The sequence below is a fragment of the Haemorhous mexicanus genome, chromosome 6 (assembly GCF_027477595.1).
Source record: "Haemorhous mexicanus isolate bHaeMex1 chromosome 6, bHaeMex1.pri, whole genome shotgun sequence".
In the NCBI taxonomy this organism is placed as follows: Eukaryota; Metazoa; Chordata; class Aves; order Passeriformes; family Fringillidae; genus Haemorhous; species Haemorhous mexicanus.
The window spans coordinates 53,968,282-53,993,566 of NC_082346.1; the positions used below are offsets into that span (position 1 = coordinate 53,968,282).

General features: G+C 45.6%; 1 protein-coding gene and 1 long non-coding RNA gene across 2 annotated transcripts in view; one reads left to right on the forward strand and one right to left on the reverse strand.

Moving 5' to 3' along the window:
- Positions 1-3,335: 3,335 nt before the first annotated feature.
- On the reverse strand, positions 3,336-16,293 carry LOC132329336 (uncharacterized). The gene is made up of 2 exons (XR_009487030.1): positions 15,981-16,293; positions 3,336-5,311 (listed from the first exon to the last, which is right to left on the reverse strand). It is a non-coding gene; the product is annotated as an uncharacterized LOC132329336 (long non-coding RNA).
- The window catches only part of EML1 (EMAP like 1), a 121,915-nt gene continuing 112,386 nt past the window's right edge, over positions 15,757-25,285 (forward strand). Inside the window, exon 1 of the mRNA XM_059850308.1 lies at positions 15,757-15,957. Within this exon, the coding sequence (XP_059706291.1) occupies positions 15,930-15,957 (28 nt within the window). The 5' untranslated portion in view covers positions 15,757-15,929. The remainder of the gene's footprint in view (positions 15,958-25,285) is intronic.

Here is a 25,285-nt window from a genome sequence, read left to right on the forward strand (position 1 = left end):
TTCTTTTAGTGAATTTGTTCTTGTGGTAGTCCCTGTAGTATCAATGCCACCTTTTAAAAACATGCATGAACCTAAGATACTGCCAGGCCCCTAATCCTCATGGAATTGTTTCCTAGCATAAATTTTAAAATATGATGCTCTTTTCTATCAAAGCAGATATATCTGCTTTAGGTTCTTTTCTCAGTAAAATGCCTTAAAATGAGTTACTGTAAATAAAAAAATTGGAAAGCTCAAAAAAAAGAATGTTTAAATAAACCCACACATGCTTTTCTGACCTTCCTGTATTGAAATCAGCTTTCAAAAATATCAAAGCAGGTGTCTGGTATTCCTTTATACTTCTGTGTGTCAAGGGAGGCTGTTAAAATTAATGGAGTAGTACCAACATAAAGGAGGGATAATGAATTTTATTGGTTTTATTGCTTCACCCAGTGCTACTGAGAGGTGTTAATCTGTTTGCAGAAGATGTTGCAAGACATTTTTAGGTGTCTAAAGAACTCAGCCAATGTAATACTGAATATGAGGCAAACCTAAAGAGCCTCCTAAATTATTAATTACACACAATGGAGACAAATTAAGCATTTTAATCCAGTAGCCAAAACTAGGCCAGATATTTTGATGTAATGTGATGAAACACGACTTTTCTGCTCCCCAGGTGCTTGGATGGGGATTTGAGCAGCCTGGGCTGGTGGAACATGTCCCTGTCCTTTGTAGGAAGGGTGGAACCAGATGATTTTCAAGATCTTTTTGAATTCAGGCCATTCTGTGATTCTGGGATTCTGAGCTGCCCAGAAGAAAAGCTCATTATCGGCACAGAACAATGATGTTTGGTAGCAACAATATGAACCTTTACTGCTCTTGGTGATCTCTTATCACCTGGTTATAAGGAGCTCCTTAAAAGTGAATTTAGACAGAAACTAGTGCAATCTTCCCCAAACAATTAACATTTATAAAAATATGAAATTTGCTTTTGTTAAAACCCCTTGTATTAATTACTTAATTCTTTACAGAGAGTCTGTATATACTTATATACTGCTAAAAAATAGGTGGCAATGGCAATCTGAAAAAGCACAATAAAAATCTATGTGTATCCTTGATTTATTCTCAGTCATTGCTATGATTAATGTAATATATACATAATAGAGGGAATGTAGCTTAGAGATGGGTATGCTTGCACCAGTTACTAAAATGTTTTTCAGTATATCTGGTAAGATGATAATATTAGTAGCTGTAAAACAAGCAGGTAGACTTATGAACTGTTGCATGAAGAAGTAGATCAGTTATAACCATGCTCTTAGAATTGCAGAAAATTAATGTATTTATGCCTTTGGTTCACAGATATGTATGCAGTGTATGTTACACAAGTAGCATACAGTTTTTATTTACATACTATATACATGTATATGTGTTACAAACAGGTCCTACACATATAACCCTGAGATAGCAAAAAAAGTAATTTCCATAGGTCTAACTTTCAGCTGGTTGGAAGAATGCAATAGCAACTCCATCATGTTCCAGGAGAGGGCAGTCAGATATGTCCACAGGGTTTACCAGCCATTTGTAAACCCAGAGCATATGTAGGGTTATCTGACAAATATGAACATTTATTTCTGCTTTCATGGCCTTACTGATTGCAGTTCAGACTAAACCACAGCCCTGAACCTTCCAAACCATCAGTCTGGCATCAAAAATACTCTCCCAAACGTTACAGCCAAAGTTTTCACTGCCCTGCTGAACGATGCTTCTTCAAGCAGCTGACAGACATTAAAGCATTGCACAAAGGCAAATTTAAATACTGTGGGGCAGTTATCCATGGACACTTCTCTTTAGAATGGCTTCTTCAGGAAGAAGGACTGTGCTGCACCTTCCCTGCAGCTCAAGCATCCCCACAGCAAGTGGGTAACAGCCCAGAAGTACACCACTGGGGATCATCTGAAAGGTGCTATTCATCTCTTTTGTTGTGCTAATGGAAGGTGCAAGTCAACAAAAAATATTAATTGCAAACCTGTTCAGTCAAAGTGCTTAGTGCCAAGCAGGCATGGTAATACAGCTGAGAGGCTTTGTGTTTTATATTAATGAACTCAACAAGAAAGGCAATTGAAATGAAATGTTTTCAGTTGTGTTTCCCACTACTAATCAGCAGCTCGTTATCTTTAATTACACTGGCGTTGCTGTTCTTTTCCAGCAGGTGACAGAGGGACTGTGCAGGAGTGTGTGGTGTATGGTGGTGGGTGACATGGGTGAGGTGAATGCAGCAAGGAGAGGATGAGTGGGGAGAGAAACCCCCTGTCCACGTGGAGAGAGCTGAGCCCTGTCACCAGACCCACAACCTCCATCACTGGCACCCACCAGAGGAGCAGATCCAGCTGCTGTCCTGCCATTCCAGCTGCAGCCCTGTTGGGCTGAATGGTGAACATTCTCCAGGAGGTCACACAGGCCATGCTACCACCAGGCAGGTGGGTCCCAGCCTTCCCTCTCCCCCATCATCCTCACAAGCACTGATGGCTCTACAGGTGGCACTGCACTCACAGAGATTCTCAAATCCTCGTGCATGGTTGCAAACCTCACCCTCTAAGGGCCGCTCAAGGCAAAGGAGCTGGCTAGGCAGGATGTCCTTTCCAGCTCCCTCCAGACCTGCAGAGTGCAGCTTGCTTCAGGGTATGAGCACCTCGGGTCTCCTCAGAAGCAGGCACGGTGCCTAAATCACTCAGCAGTGTCAGGCCCGAGAGGGCAATGGCAGTGACAGGGCTCTCTCAAGGCTCTACCCCAGTCCTAGGGGCCTCTCCCTCAGTGCACCATGCTAGGGACCTCCTTGCCTCTCCAGCTGTGAGTCCAGCATCCCCAGGGTGACCAGGCCAGCATCCACTGAGCTATAGAAGTGTGAGACTTTGAACTCTTACTGAAGCTCTTACAGCCTGTCACTGCCTCCAGTTCCTTATTTCCCTGCATCTTTATTTCTCCACAGCACAAGGTGGTTACAGGTTAACAGAGTGACACCTTGTTGGATACCAGGTCCAAAAGGCCTTTTCTATTTTGAAATCATGTGTTTCTGTTGACTTGCTGCTCTGTTCTCTGAGCTCCCCACGTCCAATATTAATGTTTCTGTCTCTGTTATGTGTCCTTTGTCACTGACTTAATAGCCTGTGTCACCTCACCATGGAGTTGTGTTAGTGCCTGTGCTTTCAGAGTCATGTTAGAAACATCAGGTATCTGTATGAGTCCCAAAATTTCCAAGTTTGATAATTTCCTTTATTCTTGTGTGTTTTATATCTTGCAACATTTAGTTGTGAAAAGATCAATGATGCCACTCAAAAGAACTATTCCTAGGGCTACAGATATGAGCTTGAAGCAGTGTTTTGCTGTATTAAATTATATAGTAAGAGACATGTAGGTAGTGGATAACAAGGTGTGGATAAGTCAACCAAAATAATAAATCCTTTGGAGGATCCAAAAAACAAATTAAACCCAGATGCAATCCAGAAAGAGAGCCAGATAAAAAGCCAAGCTTTTGCTATGGTTACATAAAATCTCATCCAATAGTTTGAGCTTGCAGAGCCATCCCAAGTCTGAGATTTTATAGAATCATAGAATGATTAGAGTGGGAAGAGACCATAAAAATCAGCTAGTTCCAACTGTCCTGCAAGGACACTTTTCACTAGGCCAGATTGCTCAGGGCCCCATCCAACCTGGCAATGTATGTATGTCTCTGAATCACTGGTAAGAAGAGATAGCAGTGCTAGCTACTGCCAGATTCCAGATGAAAAAGCTCAATACAATGCAAATGCAGATGATCAGCAGGGTAAACTCTAGAGACAGAACACCAAACATGGAATTCTACTTTTGGGCATTAAAATTCTCAGGAGAATGTGCCTGGTCTCTAACCAGGCTGTATTACCCACTACTGGGGATTGGCCCAGTACCCTGAGAGCTGGTGGCAGATGTCCCACTGAGCTCAGCTCTTCCTTGCCCAGCTGCTGGGTGGCTGCCCAGGCCCTGGACAGGCAGAGAAGAGTCTGTGCAAACAGGCTGGGCAGAGCCTGGAAATGGTCCCTGCCATGATGGCACATGTCCCTGCAGAGAGCTGCTGGGCAGCACTGCAGCACCTCAGGGCCCCTCAGACAGAGAAACCAGGCTCAGCAGCCTCCGCTCCCACATGCTGCAAAAATGATGGGAAAAGTGAAACCTGTGTTCTTTCCTGCTCAAAACCCAAGATCCATAAAGCAGTGTTTGAAAGCCCTTGGGATCCTGTGGTTCAGACCACCTCAGTTCTTCCTGGAGTTAATGTCAGTGCATCTCCATCCTGCTGCAGGCTGACTTGCTGTGTGATGGATTCAGTACACATCGTTTGAGCATGTGTTACACCAGGCAGATCTTACAGAAAGGTTACCTCTCTTTGTTCCCTTTTTTGTTCTTCCCAATTGATTTGGTTAGAAAAAATACAGCTTGTCCAATATCTGGTAAGTACATTAACCTAACTGCTAATTTGTATTTTTGGAGAACCTCTGCAACTTTTTCATAAATGACCGTCACTGCTATGAAAAGCATGGGGTAAATGGCCATCAGAAATAGTTGTCAGGGTTGACAGTGCTCAAGAACTGAGAACTCTACACATGCTGGAGCAGCAGCCACAGCCAGAACACCTCTGTTTGGATGCCTGTGATGTATTTCAGGTTTCTTGGCCATACTGTTGGATGCCACGTAACGCTGGGGGTCAAGTTCACTCCTGGCATAAGTTCAGTGAAATCAAATCATCTGCCCTTGGGTTACTGGTGCTGCACCAGGGACTAATTTGGCCCTTGGTGTTCCATTTCGATCGTATTCAGTTTGAATTAGCATTGATCATTTCACACAGCAGGCAGGCTTTACAAACAGGAGTTGTCTCTTCACCTCCTGCTGTGTGTCTCCTCACATGTCTTCTTCCATCTTTGAAAAATTATTCTCTTTAGTCCTGTTGTATCTGAGGGAAGTATCCATCAATGGAGAGAGAAATGTGGATTAGCCTCACATCTGCTCTCCTCCCTGCTATGGAGCAGGGTGAGGCTGAGCAGTTCTGCCACGGGAAACAGTAGCAGAGAGCACTGTTGATGTAGATAGAAGTAAAAAGTCTGCCCTGAGGACAGCTTGTCAAATGAAGCCTCCTGTGCCATTAATTACAGTTCCAAGGTGCAGATGAAATATGTATGTGATAGAAGAGGTTTGCCTTTTAATGTATGATTTGAGCAAATTTTTAAAGAGACAGCATCAAGCCAAGCCTTCTCATCACACACAGAGGGTTTTCTTTTCTTGTTGCTCGTAGACTCTTCTCATTTCATTCCTGCAATGAAAAAGTAGTGCTGGTTACACCTCCAAAGACTGACTTCTTCCTGGGAAGCCTATGGGAAGGGCTTACATCAATATTCAGAAGTATGAGAGTAATCCCAAAGTAATTTTATTTGTTAGAGAATTAAAACTAATTAAATGGAACTGCATAGAAAATTTAATAATCATATTGTGAAGAGCTATAATTGGGCTCTGGTTAATATTTTTGTGTTTTATATCACAAGTGTAACAAGATCTTTGATGAGAATAGACCATGACTGTACTGGCTATAGAAGCACCCCAAGATCTCAGCCAGGGCAGGGGCTCCAGAGACAGGAGCAGTGTGAACAAGCTGTAGAATTGTATAAGCTCCCAACCCAAGGCAGGTTACAAGAGGGAACTTTGCTGTCTACTGAGGGAAACTGAGGCAGGGAGAAATCTAATCTTTGGTTAGTGTTGGAGAGGCATCCCTGGCAGAGGCAGGAACTAAACTTAGCCTGCTGAGTCCTGGCAGCAGCAGCCCTTCCCTGGGACAGGCTGCATTCCTCCCCAGCACCCTGAGCAATAAATAGCAGCCAGCAGGGAAAATGGAAAGGAGAGCAGGGACAGCTCGGCGCTCTCCTCTGGGATTGGGGAGGACCTGGCAAAGCAGTGAGATGGCCAGGGAGGAGGATCCACAGCTGGGGAAGCTGTGCCTCCCTCCTCTGAGCAGGGCAGGAGGGGGACAGTGGAGGCAGGAAGGTGAGGATGATAAAGGTGGCCTCGAGAAACAAGAGATGTGTTTTCAGCTTCCTCCTGAGAGGGCTGAGCCCTGCAGGGCTGGGGTGAAGCACTGCCTGGGGGTCAGGGCACCTGTGGGCAGTGGGCCCTGGGCAGCCTGGCTGCCAGGAGCAGCCCCTGAACCCCTGCAGTGCTGGGGAACATTGGCTTGCTCTCCCTATCTTTTTCAGCTGCAATGACTCCTATTTTACACCCCTGGCTCTCTGACATCCCCAGCACATCACAGCAGTCCCCATGGCCCCTCCAGCAGCCTCCACTGCAGTACTGCCTGACACTGCAGCCTCCCATTTTGGATCCCCACCTTCCTCTTGTGTCCTCTTGTGTAACGCTGCCTGTGCTGCTGGCAGGGACAGAGGTGGCACTGCAGGGCAGCTCCGGGCTCTGTGTGTGTTGCACAGCCACCCTGGCCACACTCAGTGACTGTGGGTCACACTGCCACCTGCCTCTTCACAGTGTGGACAAGTGTGCTCCTCAACTACTCCAATTTCCCCTCTTTAAAGAGTCCCAGATGCTTTCTGGAAGCTGTAGGAACTTTCATGTCCAGTGAACCTCATTTTTACTTGGAACTAGGGACATGGGGTGAGGATTTATTGCCAAAGGCACTGTGCAAATCTTGTTTTTGAGGAAACAGCAATGGAAAAAAATATTTAAATTTTAAGAAAGCACAGGGACAACCCCTGCCTCTAGATAGGTGGATGGGAGTCTTGGTTATTTCAGTGCCAAGCACTGTGAGCCTTTCCAAGGGCTTAACTTTTATCTGGCAAAGGTGTGGCTGGCCTGGCTGGGCCACAGGGAGAAGTGAGGAAGGGAGCCATGACCTTTTAAAAATGAGCAGCCAGATTTCTGAATGCATGTGTGCTGAAAGGAAAAGCTCACTTTGCTTTCTCTCCTTCCCTTCCCCCTCTGAAAAACTCAGCTCAAAGGAAAAAACTTCTCTGCAAATGGAAATACAATTGCCACACTGCCCTTTGCAAGAGAAACAACTTGACATTTGACCACTGGTGGAATTTCCTTAGATGTGGGCCCTGCTGCAAGACAGATTTCTCTTGGGCTTCTGCTGCTTTCTAAATTAAAGGAAAAGAATATCAGTGGTGGCTCCAATTCTCAGCTCTGCAGCCTTTGGGGTTCTCTGGTCTGTTCCATGCAAGTTTAACATCTTGCTATTAATAAGGTTTAGTAACTTTTAAGTGTGACATTGCAATGAAATGTAACTAACTACAGAGGGATGAAGAAGGCCAGGATCCCTGAGTAGTGCACATTAGCTCTGCAGTGATGGCCTGGGGGTGGCCCTTCAGCACATCTGGATCTGCTCTGCACACATAATGATGATTTCATGTGCCAGCCCTGTTGATTAGCTGTAAACCAGGATTTCAGAGGCAAGCATTCACGTGCTACTTCTAATTCCTGTCATTTCTGTGGATTAATAAAAAGATTGATGAGGAATGGATCTGGGACAAAGCAGAACTGTTGGCTTGGGTTTGTGCTGGAGGAGAGTAAAGGCACAGGATGGACAAGGCATCACTGAGACCTGCAAGAGGCAGCCCTGGGGAATGTGGAGAGGCAGAAAAAACCCTGGCTCTGCCTGAGATGAGAGCCCTTGGGTTTGTTTAACTGCATGTGAGAATGCTGGCATGGGTCTCTCTGCTCCAGGGAGGGTACACTGCCTGTGTGCAGGAAAGGCAGAGGGGGAAATTCCATCCCCACATTCTCCCTGGATCAGAATTGGAGAGGAAGAAGGAAAAAGCAGCTCCATGCATCGAATTAAGAAATTGCAAGGAAGCTTGTCCCTCCAATTTCAAAGCATAAAATGTTTGATCTGGACTTCCTGCATGCCTCCAGCTCCCAGAACAGGCTGGGATGTTTGTTCAGGTATTGAAAGAAGCTCTTGCTGCTGGGCTGCTGCGTGTCTCAAGAATGGCTGTAAGATATTTCAGTCACAGAAGTGATTGCAGCTTACCAGAGAGCAGCCAGGTGGACACCAAGCAAATCACAAAGCTGCCACAGCTCTGTGGGGATGCAGCAGCTGCTGCCAGGCTGGAAAGTGTCCAAAGGGCACTCCTGGACCAGCTGCAGCCTTTAGTACACTGAGGCAGAGGTTTTGGCTAAGTGAGAGGATGTCACACACTTGAAGCCTCATTTCCAGCAGTCCTGCAGCAGCTGTACTTGTCCAAAATCCCAAGAGAGAAGTGCCAGATCAGCCCAGCCCACAAAAATGTTTTGCCATACATTCACACTTGGAAAAGAAGAAGAAAGGTTGTTACACCTTTCATGAGCATTGAATGGAAACAGATATTTTTTATATTTAATTTTTTTATAACAATAAGCAAATCAGACGTCCATGTCTGCAGGAGCACTTCCAACTGACTGATTTAGTGAATTCTTTCCTTTGCCTCCTGTGGAACAGGGGCCAGGCTCACCTACCACCATGCCACAGACTCACAGGATGACCCCAAGGAAGTCACTTAACCCCTTCCAGCATTTCCTCATCTCCCTGCTGGCAGGGGGGATTCTGATTCCTGTCAGGAGCCTGAGCTCAGCTCCAAGGCAGTCCCTGCTCTGCATCTTAGCCCAGGCTTGCTACCCCCAAACCCAAGTCTGACCACACCAAGGCAGTCTTGAATTTCTTCATGAGACAGCTAGAGATGCCTGTAGTGAAAAACATCAATACCAGAAAACCTAAACCAAATCTATCATGTTTTCAATAAAAACTGTTTGAAAAAACTACTTGTGTGCTACTTAAGCAGTCCCAAGCAAGCTTTCCTTTTAACCCCAGCAACATGCCTCACCCACAACGTGACTGAGAGAGGTTACCTAAGTGGTGATAATCTGCTTAATTCACAATTCCCAAGGAGTCTTGTCCTCCTTGCAGAAATGGCCAACAAGGTCACCACTTCCGTTCATTGTGCCTGTGTTTATTATAGACCCAGGCGGCTCCAAGTGAGTGAGGATGGAAACTCCTCCCAGATCAGTCCTGCTGTCAAACACTGGGGACAAATGTTTGCAGAAAAGCAAATGAACGTGGGTTGTGAAGGGCACCGTGTTACAAACTTCACAGACACTCTGATGAATCATTTTCCCTGCTGTTCACCTCTGATTCCATTATCAGTTTCTTAATCAGTTCTGTCTCCTGGCATGGCAGACCTTCACTCAGTGTTCTGGGGACAGCAGCTGCTTTGCTAGAGAAAATCAGCTGGAGAGATGATCAGCTGGACCATTATCAGACCAGATCTCTCTGGTGCTCTGTTTCTCTTGCTGGTCATTCCCAAAGGCACGGTTTGCTCCTGTTCCAAATTTGGGATGAAAGCCTGATCTCTTGGTTACCTGTTGTGACTAACCTTGGCCAGTGACTATTTTAGCATCTTATTTTCAGTTTGGTGAAAACATCTTTCTATGCTTGACATAGCATAGAGCAGGGAGAAAGTCTTGGGGATGAGAATGGAAATGAGATGTAATTTGTCTGAAGGCAGGGCTGTGTTTGGCTGTTGTAAATATTCTGCCTTGGTTACATGCTCTCTGGGGCTGCTTCTATCACAGGTAGGTGGAGGTGTGATCTCTCTCTGACCTGCAGTGGACAGAGTATGCTTTCACTGCTTCAAAACAAATTTCAGAGTTCCTAGGATGGGCCAATAACTCAGTGTGGCTGACACCTCACCTTCCTTTATCACCACACTGATATCCTTGATCCCAGACAGCTGCAATTAGTCCCCAGAGCACTGATAGTACATGATGAGCACTGTGGCTTTTGCCACCCTAAAGGATCACACTCTGCCTCTGTGATTGCTCTCGAGGTTTTCCAGCTCTGAAGCCTCTGTCAGCTAACCTTGGATATACAAGCTGTCTGGGGAAGTTATTGATTCCTCTTGTCCCCACCTCCTCCCTGCCCAGTTTGACAGATTTATAGGAATTTTGGTGGGAACCACTAAAATCCTGGCAGAGCTCATTAATCTGTGAATATTTTAAAGACTTCCCTCCTTGCAGAGACCATCTGTTTGCCTGAGTGCTATTTCTGCAGCTGCCAAATCAGGTTTGCAAGACTCTCACCTTCTCCTCAAACCCACCCCATGATACTGTAATATTTACATTCAGGGCTCGACACTTTTTCCTACCAGATCTGTGCAGAGCAAATGCAGCTTCACCCATCTGTGCAAGACTCAAACCCAGTAAAATAAGCAGCAATAATGCCCCTAAAACCAAAAGCAGCAAAATCAGACTGAATCATATATTCTCTCTTGGCTTTTCATGTTCACTGGGAGACAATTCAGCAGCACCTGAGACCTCTGCAGAGGGAACTGCCAATAACTGTAATTACAGCATGAAAATCGACCATGAATTGATGGGAAAAGAGCTTTGGGCCATGTCTCCTGTTCTGGGTGACTCCTGCAGAGCTGCCCAGCAGAGAGTCACTCATGTTGGTCAGCAGATGCCAAAAGCTGGCCTCATGCTGTCATGCTCACCTTTTCTCCAACCTTGTGCAAATGCACCTCACTCGAGTGCCATAGCAGGCTCATTTTGGCTCAGTGTGTCAGAGGACACTGTTAGAAGAACTGTGGCAGCTCAGAAGCCACTTTTGTCTTTCAAATGTAGGTTTTTTTGTTTCTTCACATCATTGCAGTGGCCTTTCTATAACTCCCCCCCAGAGAATGCAACCTTTTATAAATTAGATGGGATGAAAATGCCAGCAAGATTCAGACTATCAATTAATTTCTTCTTTAAGATAAATCCTCTTCTGAATCTTTGATCTTCTTGTTTTATTTATTGTATATTTGCACATTTCCATAAAGTATTTTCTCTGTGAGCCAGCAATTATCACTGGTAAGGTTCACGTTTCTTGGAGACAGCAGGAATTTCTTCCCCATTTTCTTTTTGAATGTGCAAAATTATTTTCCCTGGCTGCTGGATTTGTGTCACCTGACATAGTTAATCTTCTAATCTTCTCTCTGGGGTGACATCAGAGGAGATGATGGAGACATTTCCTTTCTTGAATACAAAGCTCAGATTCAGTTTTTACTAGTGAAAATCTTGCTAATAACATTAAAAAATAGAGATAAATGCAAAATTATGACATGCCTAGTTATTTTGGGGGGCTGCTATTACTCCTGTATTTGTTGCTTCCTAGAGGGCTGTTTTAGCTGTCAGCTTGCCTATTTTTACTCACTCTTCCTTCTCTGGATGAATCCACATGAGATCCTGTCAGAGCATCAGCTCCTCTTGGAGTTGCATTATTACCCTCCCCATCCATCAAGCTGAAATGCAAAGAGAATGTGTCAGAAAACAATAATGAAATAAAATTCCATTAAGTGGGACTTCCTGGGTGCTCTGCTGCTCACTGAACCTGGTTGCTTTTCCTTCTGCTGGTTGCTGTACAGAGGTTCCAGCCCATCTGAGCAGCAGCTCCCTCCTCTTCCTCATGTGCTCATGGCGCAGCATCCCCCGGTCCTGGCTTTGGCCCACTGGTCCCACAGGCACATCCAGGACCTCACCGAGGCCCTGGCAGTGACTCGGGAGAGGTGGGGCTGACAGAGGGGGCTCCCCTCTTGCTCCTCTGCCCTTTAACTGGGTGCAGTCCAAAAGCTGGGGTTGATTTTACCCCTTATATCAGAGGGCAGAAGGCACATTCTATCCCCACCACTGCAGGGCTTTTCAAGGGGGAAAAACGTGTCTCAGCTACCGAATTCCTGACACTCTGGGCTCTTCAGGGCTCTCAGAGAAGGTCACCCACATCCTGGTGCCTGCATTTATCAGCCTGCATTTCTCTTCTAGCCTCGTCCTCCCCCTCCCCGCGCTGTGAATCCTCCGAACACAGCAGTCAGGAATCTCTCCACAGGCAGGAAAAGCCCAAGGGAATTTGCATAAATTAGAAGGGAGAAGCGCATTTCAGGCATTCTCTCTTTAAACGGCGTGCAAATCACGCTGATGGCAGATAGAAACGCCTGCCCAAGCGGGCAGCAAGGAGCTTGCTTCAATCTCACAGAAAATTGCAGATTTAATAATCAGATCTGACTCGGTTAGCTAAAGAATTCTCACTTCTCATGGTTTCCCTCTGTCAGGAGAGAGAAAGGCAGAGGGAAGCAGAACGACTCAGCCGTGCCCCTGCAGCAGGGCTGAGCTCGGCCAAGCCCTTCCCGCAGGGATGGCAGCAGGCAGGGCTGAGATCCCACCCGGCTAGCACAGCTCCCTGCCTGTCCTCAGAGGCTGGCGTGAGGCTGGCCCCATCCACGGCTGAGCAAGAGGCAAGTCAGCAGGAGCAAAAGCTCTGGTTCAGCTGGGAGCTTTCAGGTGGATCAGGCTCCTTTCACAGCCAGATTGCTGGGTCAGTCAGGTCGTGGGGGAAATTATGACCTCCCCATGGGATTGAAAATCTTAAAGCCCAGATTTTCCATGATATTTAAGCACTTAGATCAGGCACAGATCAGATGGGATGTGTAAACATGTAGATGAGAAACAAAGTCCCACTACATGTCTTACTTGTGTAGGTGACAGTATTTGGGCTCTGAGGCAGCTGTGCATTTGTGCCATGGTAGGTGCCCTGCACCCAGGTTTCCCCAAATATGCCCTCTTTCCTCAGGCATATCAGCTCAGCTCCAGGCCTTTTGTATCTCAAAAGCCCTTGGCACCGTCAGGACTGGCCTTGAACATGTCCAGGGATGGGACATCCACCACATTCCTGGGCAGATAATTCTTCCTGGAAATCTCCAGGGAGGGGAGGACATCATAGCACCTGCTTCAGTATTTCAAGATGCAGCAGGAAAATGCAACTGTCTTCCATAGGAGACTAAATGGTCCAGGAAAATCTTTCTTAGGAAATACTCCAGTGACTTCCTTCCATATGTTGCATTTACTACCCCACTCATGGTACTTGTCATGGATTTATGCAGACAGCTGTCTGTCAGGGAGTAGAACGAAGCAGAGAGATTTAGAAATGGTTCCCTCTGCATGTTGGGGGAAAAGCATCCTTCAGGTTCCTTGGAAAGCCCAAGTGAGAGCAGTTATTGGCAAATATTTAGCCCATTTCTCCCATTAGTGTAATACCTGCTGAAATAATATGTGCTTTACCTCTCCCCCTTTTTGCCTTTTCCACCCTGACAGACACCAGGCTTGTTCTCAAATGTCCAAAACTTTCTCTGTCAGCCCTAATTTTCCAGGCCTTTTTTGGCCTTTTTCCAGGAGCAAACATGGCTCTTCTCTTTTCAGGCTGAGAAATGGGGAAAGCTAAAAGAAATACTCTGTTTTAACCAAATAATAATAAAAAAGTCTTATAATTTATCAAAACCCAGCATTATAACTACAACATCCAGGGATCAAAGGTAATTTTTTGATTGAAGTATCCACATCAAAAGAAGATGTTTGTTTGTGAGTATTGTTGTAAGAATTAGGTCTGATCTGTTCAACTTTTGACCTGCTTTAGTGTTTCATGGAAGAGCTCTCCCAAGGCCAAATCCTAGTGAGGGCTCTGGCAGATGAGCTCTTGCCAACTTTGCTGTAATTGTTTAAGATGCATTTGTCCTTCCCTCTCAGTCTTCTCTGCCCCTCTCCCAGAGGATGCTGACCACCTGCAGCAGACATGGTCATGGACAATGCAGTGGGGGTTACTGAGGCAGAGGCTTCTTAAATTCCTCTGGAGGATGAGGCAGAGCTGAGCCACCAGCCTGGGATTTGGCGTGCCTTCCCTGCAGGCACTGCTCCAGCTCTGCTAGAGGGCTCTAACCTTCAGTGGAGGAGCACCAGCACACAGCTGTGAGAGGTAACTTCAAAACCAGCTGCAGCTGTTTGCTCTGAATACAAGGAGGACTGGTGAGCCCTTAATCCTGCAAATACTCATGCATGTGTTTATAACTGTGAGCAGTTCCAGGAACTTCAGTGGGGCTTGGCACGTAAATGCTTGCAGAGCTGGGAGCTTGCATTTCCACAGGGTCCAGCTGAGAAAGCTTTGATTCTCACACATTGGAGCAATATGTCTGTGCAGGCAGATGACACTGCAAGAAAAGTCCCCCAGTCTGGTTTAGGCCTTCTTCTTTTCCCAGATGCATCCTGAGACCAAGACCAGACACCTCCCTGACTGCCAGAACAGCTAGTGGCCACTCCCTGGGTCTGTGGGTGGCAGCACGATGGAGAGCTGAGGCATGATGCCCTGCACCTCTCCTCCTTGCACAGCTCTTTGGCAGAGAGCACAGCCTGAGGCTCTGCTTCTCCTCAGAGCTGCCCTCGAGGTGAGCCTCACACCAGTGAATATTTCCATGTGTGCTGCATGAGCAGGTTGAGAAGCAGGCACTGACAAGGGCTGCCCTGACAGAACTGTGCCAACAGATCCTCGTGCTGGCCAGACACTTCTGGCTCAGCTTGCCCAGCCCTGTGTAGGCAACCCGAGGAATGGTTTTGGGAACATGTCACAATCTACTTTTGCAGCTATTTTTGCTTCTTAGTCAGAGGCCTGACATCCTGAATTGAATCCATGGCTAGCTGTGCTGCTGAGTAACCAGCAGAGTATAAAAAGGCTTCTCTTCAGAGAGAGCTCAGGCAGAGCCAGCAGGGCCAGCCTTTGGGTGCTTAGACTGAAGCATCTGAGTAAAAACAGCCCACACTTTTCAGAGGTGCTGGGCACCCTGAGCTCCTAGGATACTTCATGTCATTTATGGCTTTTTTTTTTCTTCAAGGCATTTTGAAGAAAGGTATTCCCCATGGCTCATTTCCCCCAGGGGCTGTCTCTGGCCACATGGTCTGCAAGTGCTTCCCAGAGACTGCCCCCCGTGGGTCCCCCCTCGCCTCCTCCCAGCCCTCCCTCCGGCTCTGGGGGTGAAATCCCGATATTTTTGAGGAGCTCAGACACTGAAGGTCTGAGTCAGGCAAAGCCCAGGCTGCTCCTGTCTGTTCTCAGGACAAAAAGTGGCAGCAAATCAGCACCTCCCCGGTGCTGAGGCTCCCACCAGGTCCCGCACGCGTCTCTGCCAAGCCCAGCCTGGCTCTAACGCTGCCAGAGCCTTTTCTCGCACTTCATTAAGGTGCCTAATGAGCACAGCAGTGCGCAGGGGGACTCTCCACTGACTGCGCGACTCTGGGAACCTCATAGCCAACAAATACCACATAAACATTTTCAAAGATTAAAAAAATAAGTTGTAGAAGCAGCCACTAAACTGGCATTAAAGTGGCATGTTTTAAGCAAGAAAAGCCATGAAGTTACAGAGAAATCTGCACTGACGATATTATTATAAACTACCAAACAGCCTTTAGTAACAGTGTCACAAAACAATTTCTCAGATATTACAATATAAACAAAGACCTTTTTTTCCCCTTCCTCCTTAAAGAGATACACCCTGGCTTCTGCCCCCTTTTCCAGCAGCGTTTGTGCCCGGACCCTGCAGAAGGAGAAGGTACAGAGCAAGCTGTCAGAGCCTCTCCCCCAGCCCAGGGCTCCCCCCGCAGCCCCCCGGGAAGCAGGAGCGCCCTGCGGGTGGCTCCCAGCCCCAGCGCACGGCAATTAGCTCTGTTCTCCCGCGCGGATTCGCGGCTTAGCCCTTAAAAGCCGTTTCATAAATATTCGATGGCCTTTCCGACAGGGTAATGTGCCTCTGTGACATTAAAGAGGAAACTCTGCGAAGGGGAGGGATGACAACAAATTTATCCACCAATAGCACACTCTTTTGGCACAAAAGCACATTCTTATCTTTACATCCCATAATGAGAAGGCAGGGACGGGACTGTTGCTACAGCTCTCTGGGTGGGTAGATGTGGAGTGCAAGAGAAGGGTGGCTGTAAACTGTTTCGTATTTTCCCCCCCTTGCCTTTGCAAAGAGAAGGACCCGCGCTTGCGGTCCTGCAGCGGTTTTCCTTAGCCCCCGGTGAGGAGGACTTGTCACACCATGTCAGACTGCGAGGGACTGCCTGTGGGTAAGCGCCAGATTTATATTTACCCCGCTGTCCTGCCGACTGGCTCACATTCTCAGATTGCAAAGGCACACGCGGAGCCGCTTGCTTTCGAAGGGAGCCGGAGCCGCAGCAGGGAGAGGAGAAAGTCCCTGAAACCACTGCGGAGCCTGGTGCGGTGCTCAGAGTCCGTGTGGAGGGCTGGGAGGGTGGCAGTGCCTGGATTTTCTCCGGAGCCGCAGGGGCTGGGCAGGAGGAAGGGTTCTGGAATTCAGGCTGATGAAGGGCTGAAGGGTCGCTATCCGCAGGGATGATGGTATCGATGTCTTGAGCTCACTGAGGAGAGTTTGTGGGGATGGGTGCTGCAGGACCAGGCGCTGTGTGTGCGTCCTGTTTGTTCCTTGATAAACCTTCCTGGATGGTAACAGACACGGCCAGGGCAGATAAATGTAATGCAAAGGGTTTATTTGCTGAAAGGAAATAGAAGCGTACATTATTGTTAAAGTAAGTGCATTGCACACTTTGGCTGTATCTGGGAGGGAATCCTCTGCTAGAGCTTGAGGCTGTATCTGTCAAACTTCACCGAGCAGAAGAGCATGTCAGCAAGAAGCATGTTTCTCAGCTGGTTTTTTAAAAACTTCTATAGGAACTGTAAATATTATCTAGGCTGCCTGTAGAAAAGGAAACTTGTCAAAATGATAGCCCAATTCTCTGCCAAGGCATTTTACTAATAAAGAGATGGACTACTAGAAATACATTTTATTTTTTATTTTACGGTGGCAAGCATTTTTGTTTTCACTTGAGTATGTATATGCAACATGTACTGTGTAGCACTCCTGTTCCATTGGTCTGAGAAGGCTGTGCATCAAAGATGAGGTTCTGGGCTAAAAAGTGTAGCTGGAGAAGGAGAAGGCTGCTGCAGTGTTTTTCTTTTTTCCTTCTCTCTCTGCTTCCATTTTACAGAGCAAATCCCAAGTCCAAAACAGCTCAGTCATAACTGGAGTGGAAAAATATAAATTATGTATATGGTGCAGAGTGAGCTGCACCATGCACAATTCCATGGGCTGTTGCTATCAGCTAAAGACAGGAGAGATGAAAATGAGTATTTCCTGTCTATCTGCTCAAATGGAAGAACTGTTAACCAGCAAAGTTTCGCTTCTACAGGCTTTGATTTTAAGGGCCTGGCCCCAGTTTGCTTATTAAGCACTCTGAGTTGGGGGTGGGATATTTCAGGGTGACAGTATCAGTATCAGCTGGCATCTGATATTAATGATGAAACTGATATTGAGAGTGCATGGCATCTTGTGTGCAGAAATTACTGATATCTCAATTACCTATACTGCTGAAAGGACCTTCGGGTTTTCTTCCAGAAAAACATTCATGGATGCATTGGGGGAAGGAAGCAATTTCCTATGGACAGGAATGAAAATTAAATTGATGTTTAGATGTGGATTAGAAATGTGCCAGAAGCAGACCAAAGGTTTCTTTCTCTCTGTTTCCCCAGTAATTCTCCCATGCTGCTTCCAGGCCTGCTCTCAGGAAGCAGGGCTCACCTTGCCCCATGCCAGATGCAACCAACCTGTCCCAAGGGACACCTGCTTCATGGACCTGGCAAAATATCCTGTACTTACAGACGTGTGGGTGCATATATAGTAATATAAAAACATGCACCAAACCAGCAGTGGACAGAGAAATGGGGGTACTCCATCAGAGTTATTAAGCAATCTTAGTGAACCAGTTGCTGACAGCTTGCTTTTCATGTCAAGGAATTTTGAAATAATTCTCTTTGTGGCTATTGCTCTTTGACTAACAAGGACAAAGTTTAAAACTTTAGCCATTTAAAACTTAACACTCCATAAAAAAAGTTGCAAAAAATCATCATCAAACCTTCTAATGTATTGCTTAATGTTCACTAGTGCAGAAATGCCCCTTTGCTGAATCCAATGAGCACAACAAGGCTGGAACTGTACTTCCAAAATCCTTGGTTTTGAATGCAGCCAGATAATACAGCTACAAAAAGTTGTAATGCAATGACAGATATCATTAGCACTGCAATGTGGCTGCAGTCCAGAGCCCTGCTTCGAACACAAACCCTACAGCCCTGTGCATGTGCCCGTGTATACACATGCACAGGGCTATAAATAAGTTTAGCCAAAGCACAATATTAGTGTGAAGTGTATGCAGTGCTTCAGTAACCTCTTTGCAAAGGGTGTGCCTCACGACCAACCTGGAGAGTTGCACTTTGTAGTTACAGGAAATTAATGCCAGAGTTTTTGGACTGCTTGCAGCCTACACAAGAATGTAGCAGGAACAGCTGTGTAATTGTTCCCTCAGAAAAGCAACTTGGGGGCAATGGTTGAATACAATCTTTGACTTAAATAGCTGGGTATGAGCGGCTTGATATGCCAATAATTTTTTCAGAGACTTTATTCAGTAAGAGTATCCTACTTCAGTGCTGGAAATGGTTATGCAATTTTTCATGATGAAAGCATTGGGTGTTTTTAAATTACTGGTTTCTGTTCAATTCCAGCATGGCTGCACCCTTTCACTGTTGTGGAATGGAAAATTAAACATGTGATGCAAACAAAGTTTTATTTTGTTGTTTGGATGTAGCACAGAAGATATAAAAAAAGATCTTAAATGCCAGAATGCAGATTACATGTAAGCAAGTGTACAGCTCAATTCTGGATTGAATTCCTATTAAAAAAAAGTTTGAGATTTGAAAGTGAACAGAATTCTAAAATTTGCACTAATAATTTCCCATTGTAACACAGGGAGATAAAGAAAGAAAGATCAGTCTCTTCAAGACAAATGTGCTCCTATTTCTTCCTCATTAGCAATTATTGACATACAGATGCTATCCATTAGTGCCAGCTACATAGATTTCTTGTCACTCCTACAAGCAGATAAAAGAAAAGCACATCAATTATTTAAGTGCTTCCCCTTGTGTGTATTATTTTCCTCTTGTAAGGAGTCGTGGCTCAGTCTCTGAACGACTGAACGGCTTTTCACGCACCCAGCATTTTGATTAGGAATCTATGAGTCATGATGGTTCTGGTTCTTAACACAAACCTTTTGACTTCAGAAAAATCTCTGAAGTCATGCAAGGGCTCTTCAAGTGCCTCTTTTCTTTCTTTCCCCTTTCAGCCACAGACTGGCTTTGAATAGCATGGGTAACTTCTTGTGGATAACACCACTGTTGAAATAACACAGGGTATTGAGCCATAACAGATGAAGGTTATAATGCTGAAGAAGAACACCAGGAGTCTCATATATGCATTCTTTCTCTGTTATTTACTGCAACTGGGCTGAGAAGGGAAGAAACAGAATTGATGTAGCTTGTTCTGCAGCAGGTGGCATGCGAATCTAACCGAATTTCCTTAAAATTCCTCACAACCTTTTATTGGCCTTGTTTCAGTAGAGAAGGAAGCAAGACTTTTCATCTGAAATATGTTCCTGACTCTTTAGCTAAATACTTCCTTTCAGAGCTAAAATTACATGTCTCAAACATGTCTTTAAGACAGACTGGAGCCAGTTGATAAAATTGGTGTTTTCTGAATTAGGATATCCCAGAAAAATATGGGAATTTGGATTTCCTGAAATTCAACATATTCTGCACTGTCATGGAGAGTCCATTTATCTCAGCCAGAGAGGCTGTTAGTGAGCAAGGCCTCCAGCCCCCACTCTGGGCTGTCTCTAACATCTACTGGGAATAAAATATGGCCCACGTGAATTTCTGTAACAAAAAATCATGACCCAGCACACACAGGAGCACGACTCCTGTCAAATTAAATTGCCCCATTTTCACATACTCATATTAGCATAGGACTATGCTTGAAATTCACATTTCATTAGATTTGGTAAAGAATGTCTGTCTTTTTGCAGGTAACTCCATGTTTCCCTTTGGGGGGAAGCACCACTTCTGCATCACAGTTTGCAGAGTGAGACCCTCAGTAAGAGGCAAAGGCTTGAAATCACCTTCCAGAGTGGCAGTGCAGACTGCAGCTAGTGCTCAGGGATAAGCAGAGAAGTGGGAAGGTTTTTCCAGCATATCAAGCCAGTGCTGCAGCTTAGGAATGAAATGGAACAACTCCAGCATCTCAAGAGAGGGGTCTGCAGGATGAACCAGCTCCTGACTGCACTAACCCCACCAGCAGTGGCTGGCATGCTCAGAGCTCCCCAGGAGCAGGAAGGTGAGCCCAGGGTGCTGGGGTGATGAGCACCTGGCAAGTATCTCTATTATTTATCAGGGTTTGGGATGGATAAACACTTCACAGAAACTCTAATCTTTGTGAATGGACCCCTTGGCAAACTCATTTCCTTTTGCATTTGGGCAGTCAGCTTAGGAGGTGAATGCTAGCTATTAGAAGCAGTCACACATTTTTCAACAGAGTGTTCTTTCATCACAAGATACAGGTGTTACCAATTCAAAATGCAACATTTTGTTGACAATGACAATATATTAACACATTTCTAAAGACCATCTTTTTAAAAATTGAAATTGAGTGGGAGCAAGACAGAAAGCCTTTGGATGCTCAGGTAAAATAAAATCAAATATAATATCAGGTAAAATAAAGTCAAATATAATATCTGGGAGTATTGCTCCAGTTTGATGGAAATGGAATTGAAATACCAGAATTATCTTGGCAGATGGGAGTCTTCCTTCTGACCAGCTCTGCAGATCCTCCTGAAATTCCATGTGTCCTCAGTCTGTGCAAGCATTGCCTTGAGCAGCAGGGGCTGTGCATTCAGGGGGCAATCACTGATGATGATGATGATGATGAAGCAATCATGGTTTAAAACTTTAGAGAGGGTTGGAACGTGAAGGTCAGACAACCACACAAGGAAAAATGAGTGACTCTGGTGCCCCATAAATCCATGTTTTGCAAGAAGAACCCCAGAAGTAGATTTCTGGTGATGAGCAAGCCCCATGGAGACACCAGACTGGGAGCCTGCCAGAGGTATGCCTGGAAAGCCCTCTCTGTCCATACAGTATTTTAAGACAGCCCCATGAGTCAAAATATTCAGTCTACTGTCCATGAAGAGTTCAAATCACCTGGGTGCAGCCTTCCCCTGGTGAGGGCTGAGCCTGGGTTAAAGAGCCTGCTGAGGAGGGGTTCCCACCTTCAGACAGGGCTTTCAAAGCCTTGGGGCTGTATGGCTCAACTGTGATCTCTTCCCATGCACCTCCTTAGATGTTTGTTGAGGGGAAAAGGACTTTTCCATTTGGGAGAAATCTGAGGCCTCCCAGATCACAAAGCATTTGCTTCAGTGCTGAGAAAGGGAGAGAGCTGGGAGAGAGACAGAGGGCAAGGAGCAACTCCACATTTGCACTTGGGGAAAATGCTACAAATAGCAAAGCTAGTTCCTTGTCACCAAAAGCAAAGATGAAAGAAGGTGGTCTCTGTTGCAGCCCAGTCTTAGGGGGTTCTCAAAGGGGTTCAGTCTAGCTTGAGCAAACTTAATGTACCTGTACATAGCTGGGTAGTACAGCAACCCTGTGCCACTCATAAAGGGACATATTTCTGACAACTAGCTTAAAAGTTTGCAACCTCTGGAATTAAAAAAAAAAAGGCAATCTCTGTTGTTAGCTCTGTTTTTCTCCTCCAGCATGGGTGTCCTGCCCTTAGACCTGCTGGTGGTTCAGTGGGAGCTGACTGTGTTCCAGGAGTGTCCTGAGCATAGGCACTGGGTTAGTCTTCATCTCCCAGCTCTGCCTTTAAAGTAGCAGGTGAGGTTTCCCTCTAGACTAACTGGACTAGAACTAGACCATTGGATTAGTGTAATTATTCAGCTGGCAAGCAGGGCCTGTGCCAGTCCACTGCTTTTCTGAAGCAGAATGTGAGTATGTGTGCTATGTGCTGCAGAGGCTCCAAGTGGGGTATTTGACCTAGCAGACACATTAACATCCATTTTGACAAGAAAATTGTTGTTTGTTTGTTTGTTTGTTTGTTTTATTTCTTTGAGGAGGGGTGCAGAAGGAGGAGAGCTCTTTCAGGCAGTCAGTAGAGGCAGTAGAAGTTTGCATGAACATTTTCTGCTGGTGGTTAAGGATCTAGTTAGGAAATACAGAAGATGCAACATCTTTCCCAAGCACACCTCCCCTCCTCCCCCATCCCAATGGGAGGATTTTCCTTATCTGCAGAAATACTTAGAAGCTGTAGTTTGTTCCAGGGTCTGAGCAAGAGCACTTGCCCTGTACTGCACATTTCTGAGCAGTCTTACTCCATGGTGTTTGCAGTAACTTAGTGCATGCAAAAAACAACCAGTCTGTTTTTTCTCCTCTTCTCCTCCATCCCTCATAACATCTGCAGTATTTCCAACATGTTCTGTGTTAAGCCATCAGCATTTAGAAGCCATAATTGCATTTACAATGTCTGGAGCCTTCTCTTGCTGCAGACCTGTTATACAAGCAGTAATTTAGAGGGTGGGGGCCTCCTTCCCTTCCTTTGCCATTCAGTCTGCAAACTGAATGCTCAGTGTGCCCTCCCAAAAACCTGGCCAGTGCCCAGTCTCTCATCATCATATGCAGTTCCTTCTCTGTCCCTGTTATTTCTTTCCTTACAGACTGTGATCAGTTCCTTCTCCACACACTTGTGGCTTCCACAACTAAATTTGTAACGTTAGGGGTCACCTCACATCTCAGACCTCCTCTAAAACTCACATAAAAGACTGTCTAGATCCCCCAGATGCTTTCTTCCTTGTGGGAAAGAGACTCTGGGGCAGAGGAATGGGCTCCTGTCAGATGCCAGGTGCTGGCATGGACACATTAATAGTGCCCAGGATCAGTTCCCTGCAGGAGTCCTGGGTTTCATGGAGCAGCTGAAGTCACCCTTGAGTCAGCAGGGCACACGGGGACTGTCAGAGCTGCTCTTGGCTTCTGCACACGGTCTGTCACTCACACAAATTGCTTTGGGAAGAAAAGCAAGCCCTTGCTCAGAGGACTCCAAGCTAGGCTCAGTGAAATGGTTGTGACCCTGGAGGAATCACAACAAATTCTGAGAAGACTTTGGGAAGTACAATGCTGTCTCCATCATGAAAAACCAGAACATTTCAGAGAGCTGCCAATGGCTGATTTATCTCAGGCAGTTTTCCCACACTGCCCAGCTGGGAACCCCCAGCCCCACACCACTGCTCTCAGCACTGTTTGCTTGGCTCAAGTTTCCACCACTTCAGTGCTCCTTGGGAGAACACAGGCTCATCTCCACGAGGTATTATGAAGGCATGAAAGTAAGTTTGGAGAGATGTTTAATAGGTTTAGGCCCAAAATCCCCTCATAAATCCATTGACACTACATGCAAACTTGGCATTTGCTGTGATTCTCACCTATCTTGCAGATAAATACACACTTACACACTTATCCTTTGTGATGTGTTCTTTGTGGAGCTGCAGGATGTGCTCTGGCTTTGCAATCACACAGTGCACCCAGCACACTTGCCAGTGACTAACATAGTTACTGAGAAAATGGTAAAATCCTTACTGCTGAACCACAAGGTGAAAACCCTTGCAGTCAGACAACTTGCCTGAAGAGGTCTGCTGAGGGAAAGAAAAAGAAAGAAAGAAAGAAAGAAAGAAAGAAAGAAAGAAAGAAAGAAAGAAAGAAAGAGCGAGCTGTGTGTAGCACATCTGAACACCTGAGTAATTTTTTCGTAGAGACTCAAAAATCTAAAGTGATGACAGCAAGCTGAGCATCTCAGGTTGCACTTGATCATGAGATTATGAAGAACCTGACTTCTGGATGAACTTATAATTTGCACATCTCCCCCTCATGACCCAGATTCTTTGAAATCAAGCCTTTCCATTCAGTCCAATGAATTAGGATCACAACTCTCAGAAATCTCAGCAATATCTCCATGCCCCTGACCCATCAGTATAAATTGTGGCTGCTCTAAGGAGTACAATCAGTTGTACTCCTTAGAGCAGCAGCCTGAGCCCTGTGCTCTGTGGTTGGGGGATTTGCTGGGTGAAGCCCCACCAGCAAGCACTCGTGGTGCATGGGAAGCACCAGGCATTAGTCATGCTTTGTCCCAGCACAATTGCTCAGAGAAATGTATTTATATTTGCACTAATTAAAACTTAGTGAATGTCTCATATTTCCCCTACTGAAACATTGCTAGATATGACTCAGCAGTGTCACACAAAGAGCCATGGGCGCAGAATTATTCAGAGTTTTTATGTGAGAGACTGAGGCACATCAAGATTCAGCCAAAACCAGTTCCCAGTGCTGTGGGTGTGTAATTGGAGATGCCAAGGAGCTCCTCTTTCAGAGCAGCCAGCACACCACTGTATTTCACATATTCAAGCTCCACTGGCAGCTGTGAGCACTGGGCATGTCCATAAATCAGACCTGTGGTCTCTGGTCCAGCATGAGGAGATGAGGAACCTCCCTGCCATTAGTGACCATTTGGGAAAACCTGGATTCCCAGCTGCTCCATGGACCACCTCTTCTCCCTTCAAGGGCTGCTCTGTGGCTGCAGCACAGATGCAATGCAGCTCCCAGCAGAACTTTTCCTTGATTGTCCTTGATCTTCCTGGAATGTTAAACTTTACCATGTTCAATATCTTCTAGAGGTGAAGCTGGGATGTTATGATAAACATAAGTCATATTGGAAACACATGTCATAAAATGCAAGCTACTTGGACACCTCATACCTAGATCTCTAGCAATGAGTATACTTGTTATAACTTGATATAAGCTATATATAAGCTTATCTATATCTTATGTATAAGCTTATCTCATATCTTATATAGAAGTGATTGCTTGGAGGTGCTCTGCAATGTCAGTAGCTTCACACACAAACACTTCTGGTATAGGCAACCTGCCTGTCTTTGGGAAACTAAATCTGTCATTTTCTGCAGCTCTTTATCTCAGATCAGAGGTTCCCAGGTTCATCTTGTTGCTGTGATAGTCAGCTGGCCTTCTGACACCCATATGACTTCGGCATGATATTGCAATCTCTTTGTTCTGGAGGCATATGGACCACATGTGGAAAGGATTTTGAGAAGGAAACTGTTATTTCCTGCATCTACCATAAATTCCAAATGGTATATTCAAGCATAAGTGTTCAAAACCAGACAGTGCACTGATGAAATGGAAACAATTTATCTGGGAAACCTCATCTAAACTGTTTGATTATTCTTAGTGCTGCCAACTCTTTGATGTTTATCATGAGCCTCTTAAGACTTGTTTTAATTTTTATTCCTACAGCCAGGATTCTTGGGTCATGATTTTTTGGTGGCTGTCAAAATGTCTATGCACTGTCTGTTTTCACCCAGTCAGCAACACATGGGGCTTGTCATGCCACTGGAGACTGGGGATTTATTTGCAAAGATGTTTTGGTCAGGTATTTAA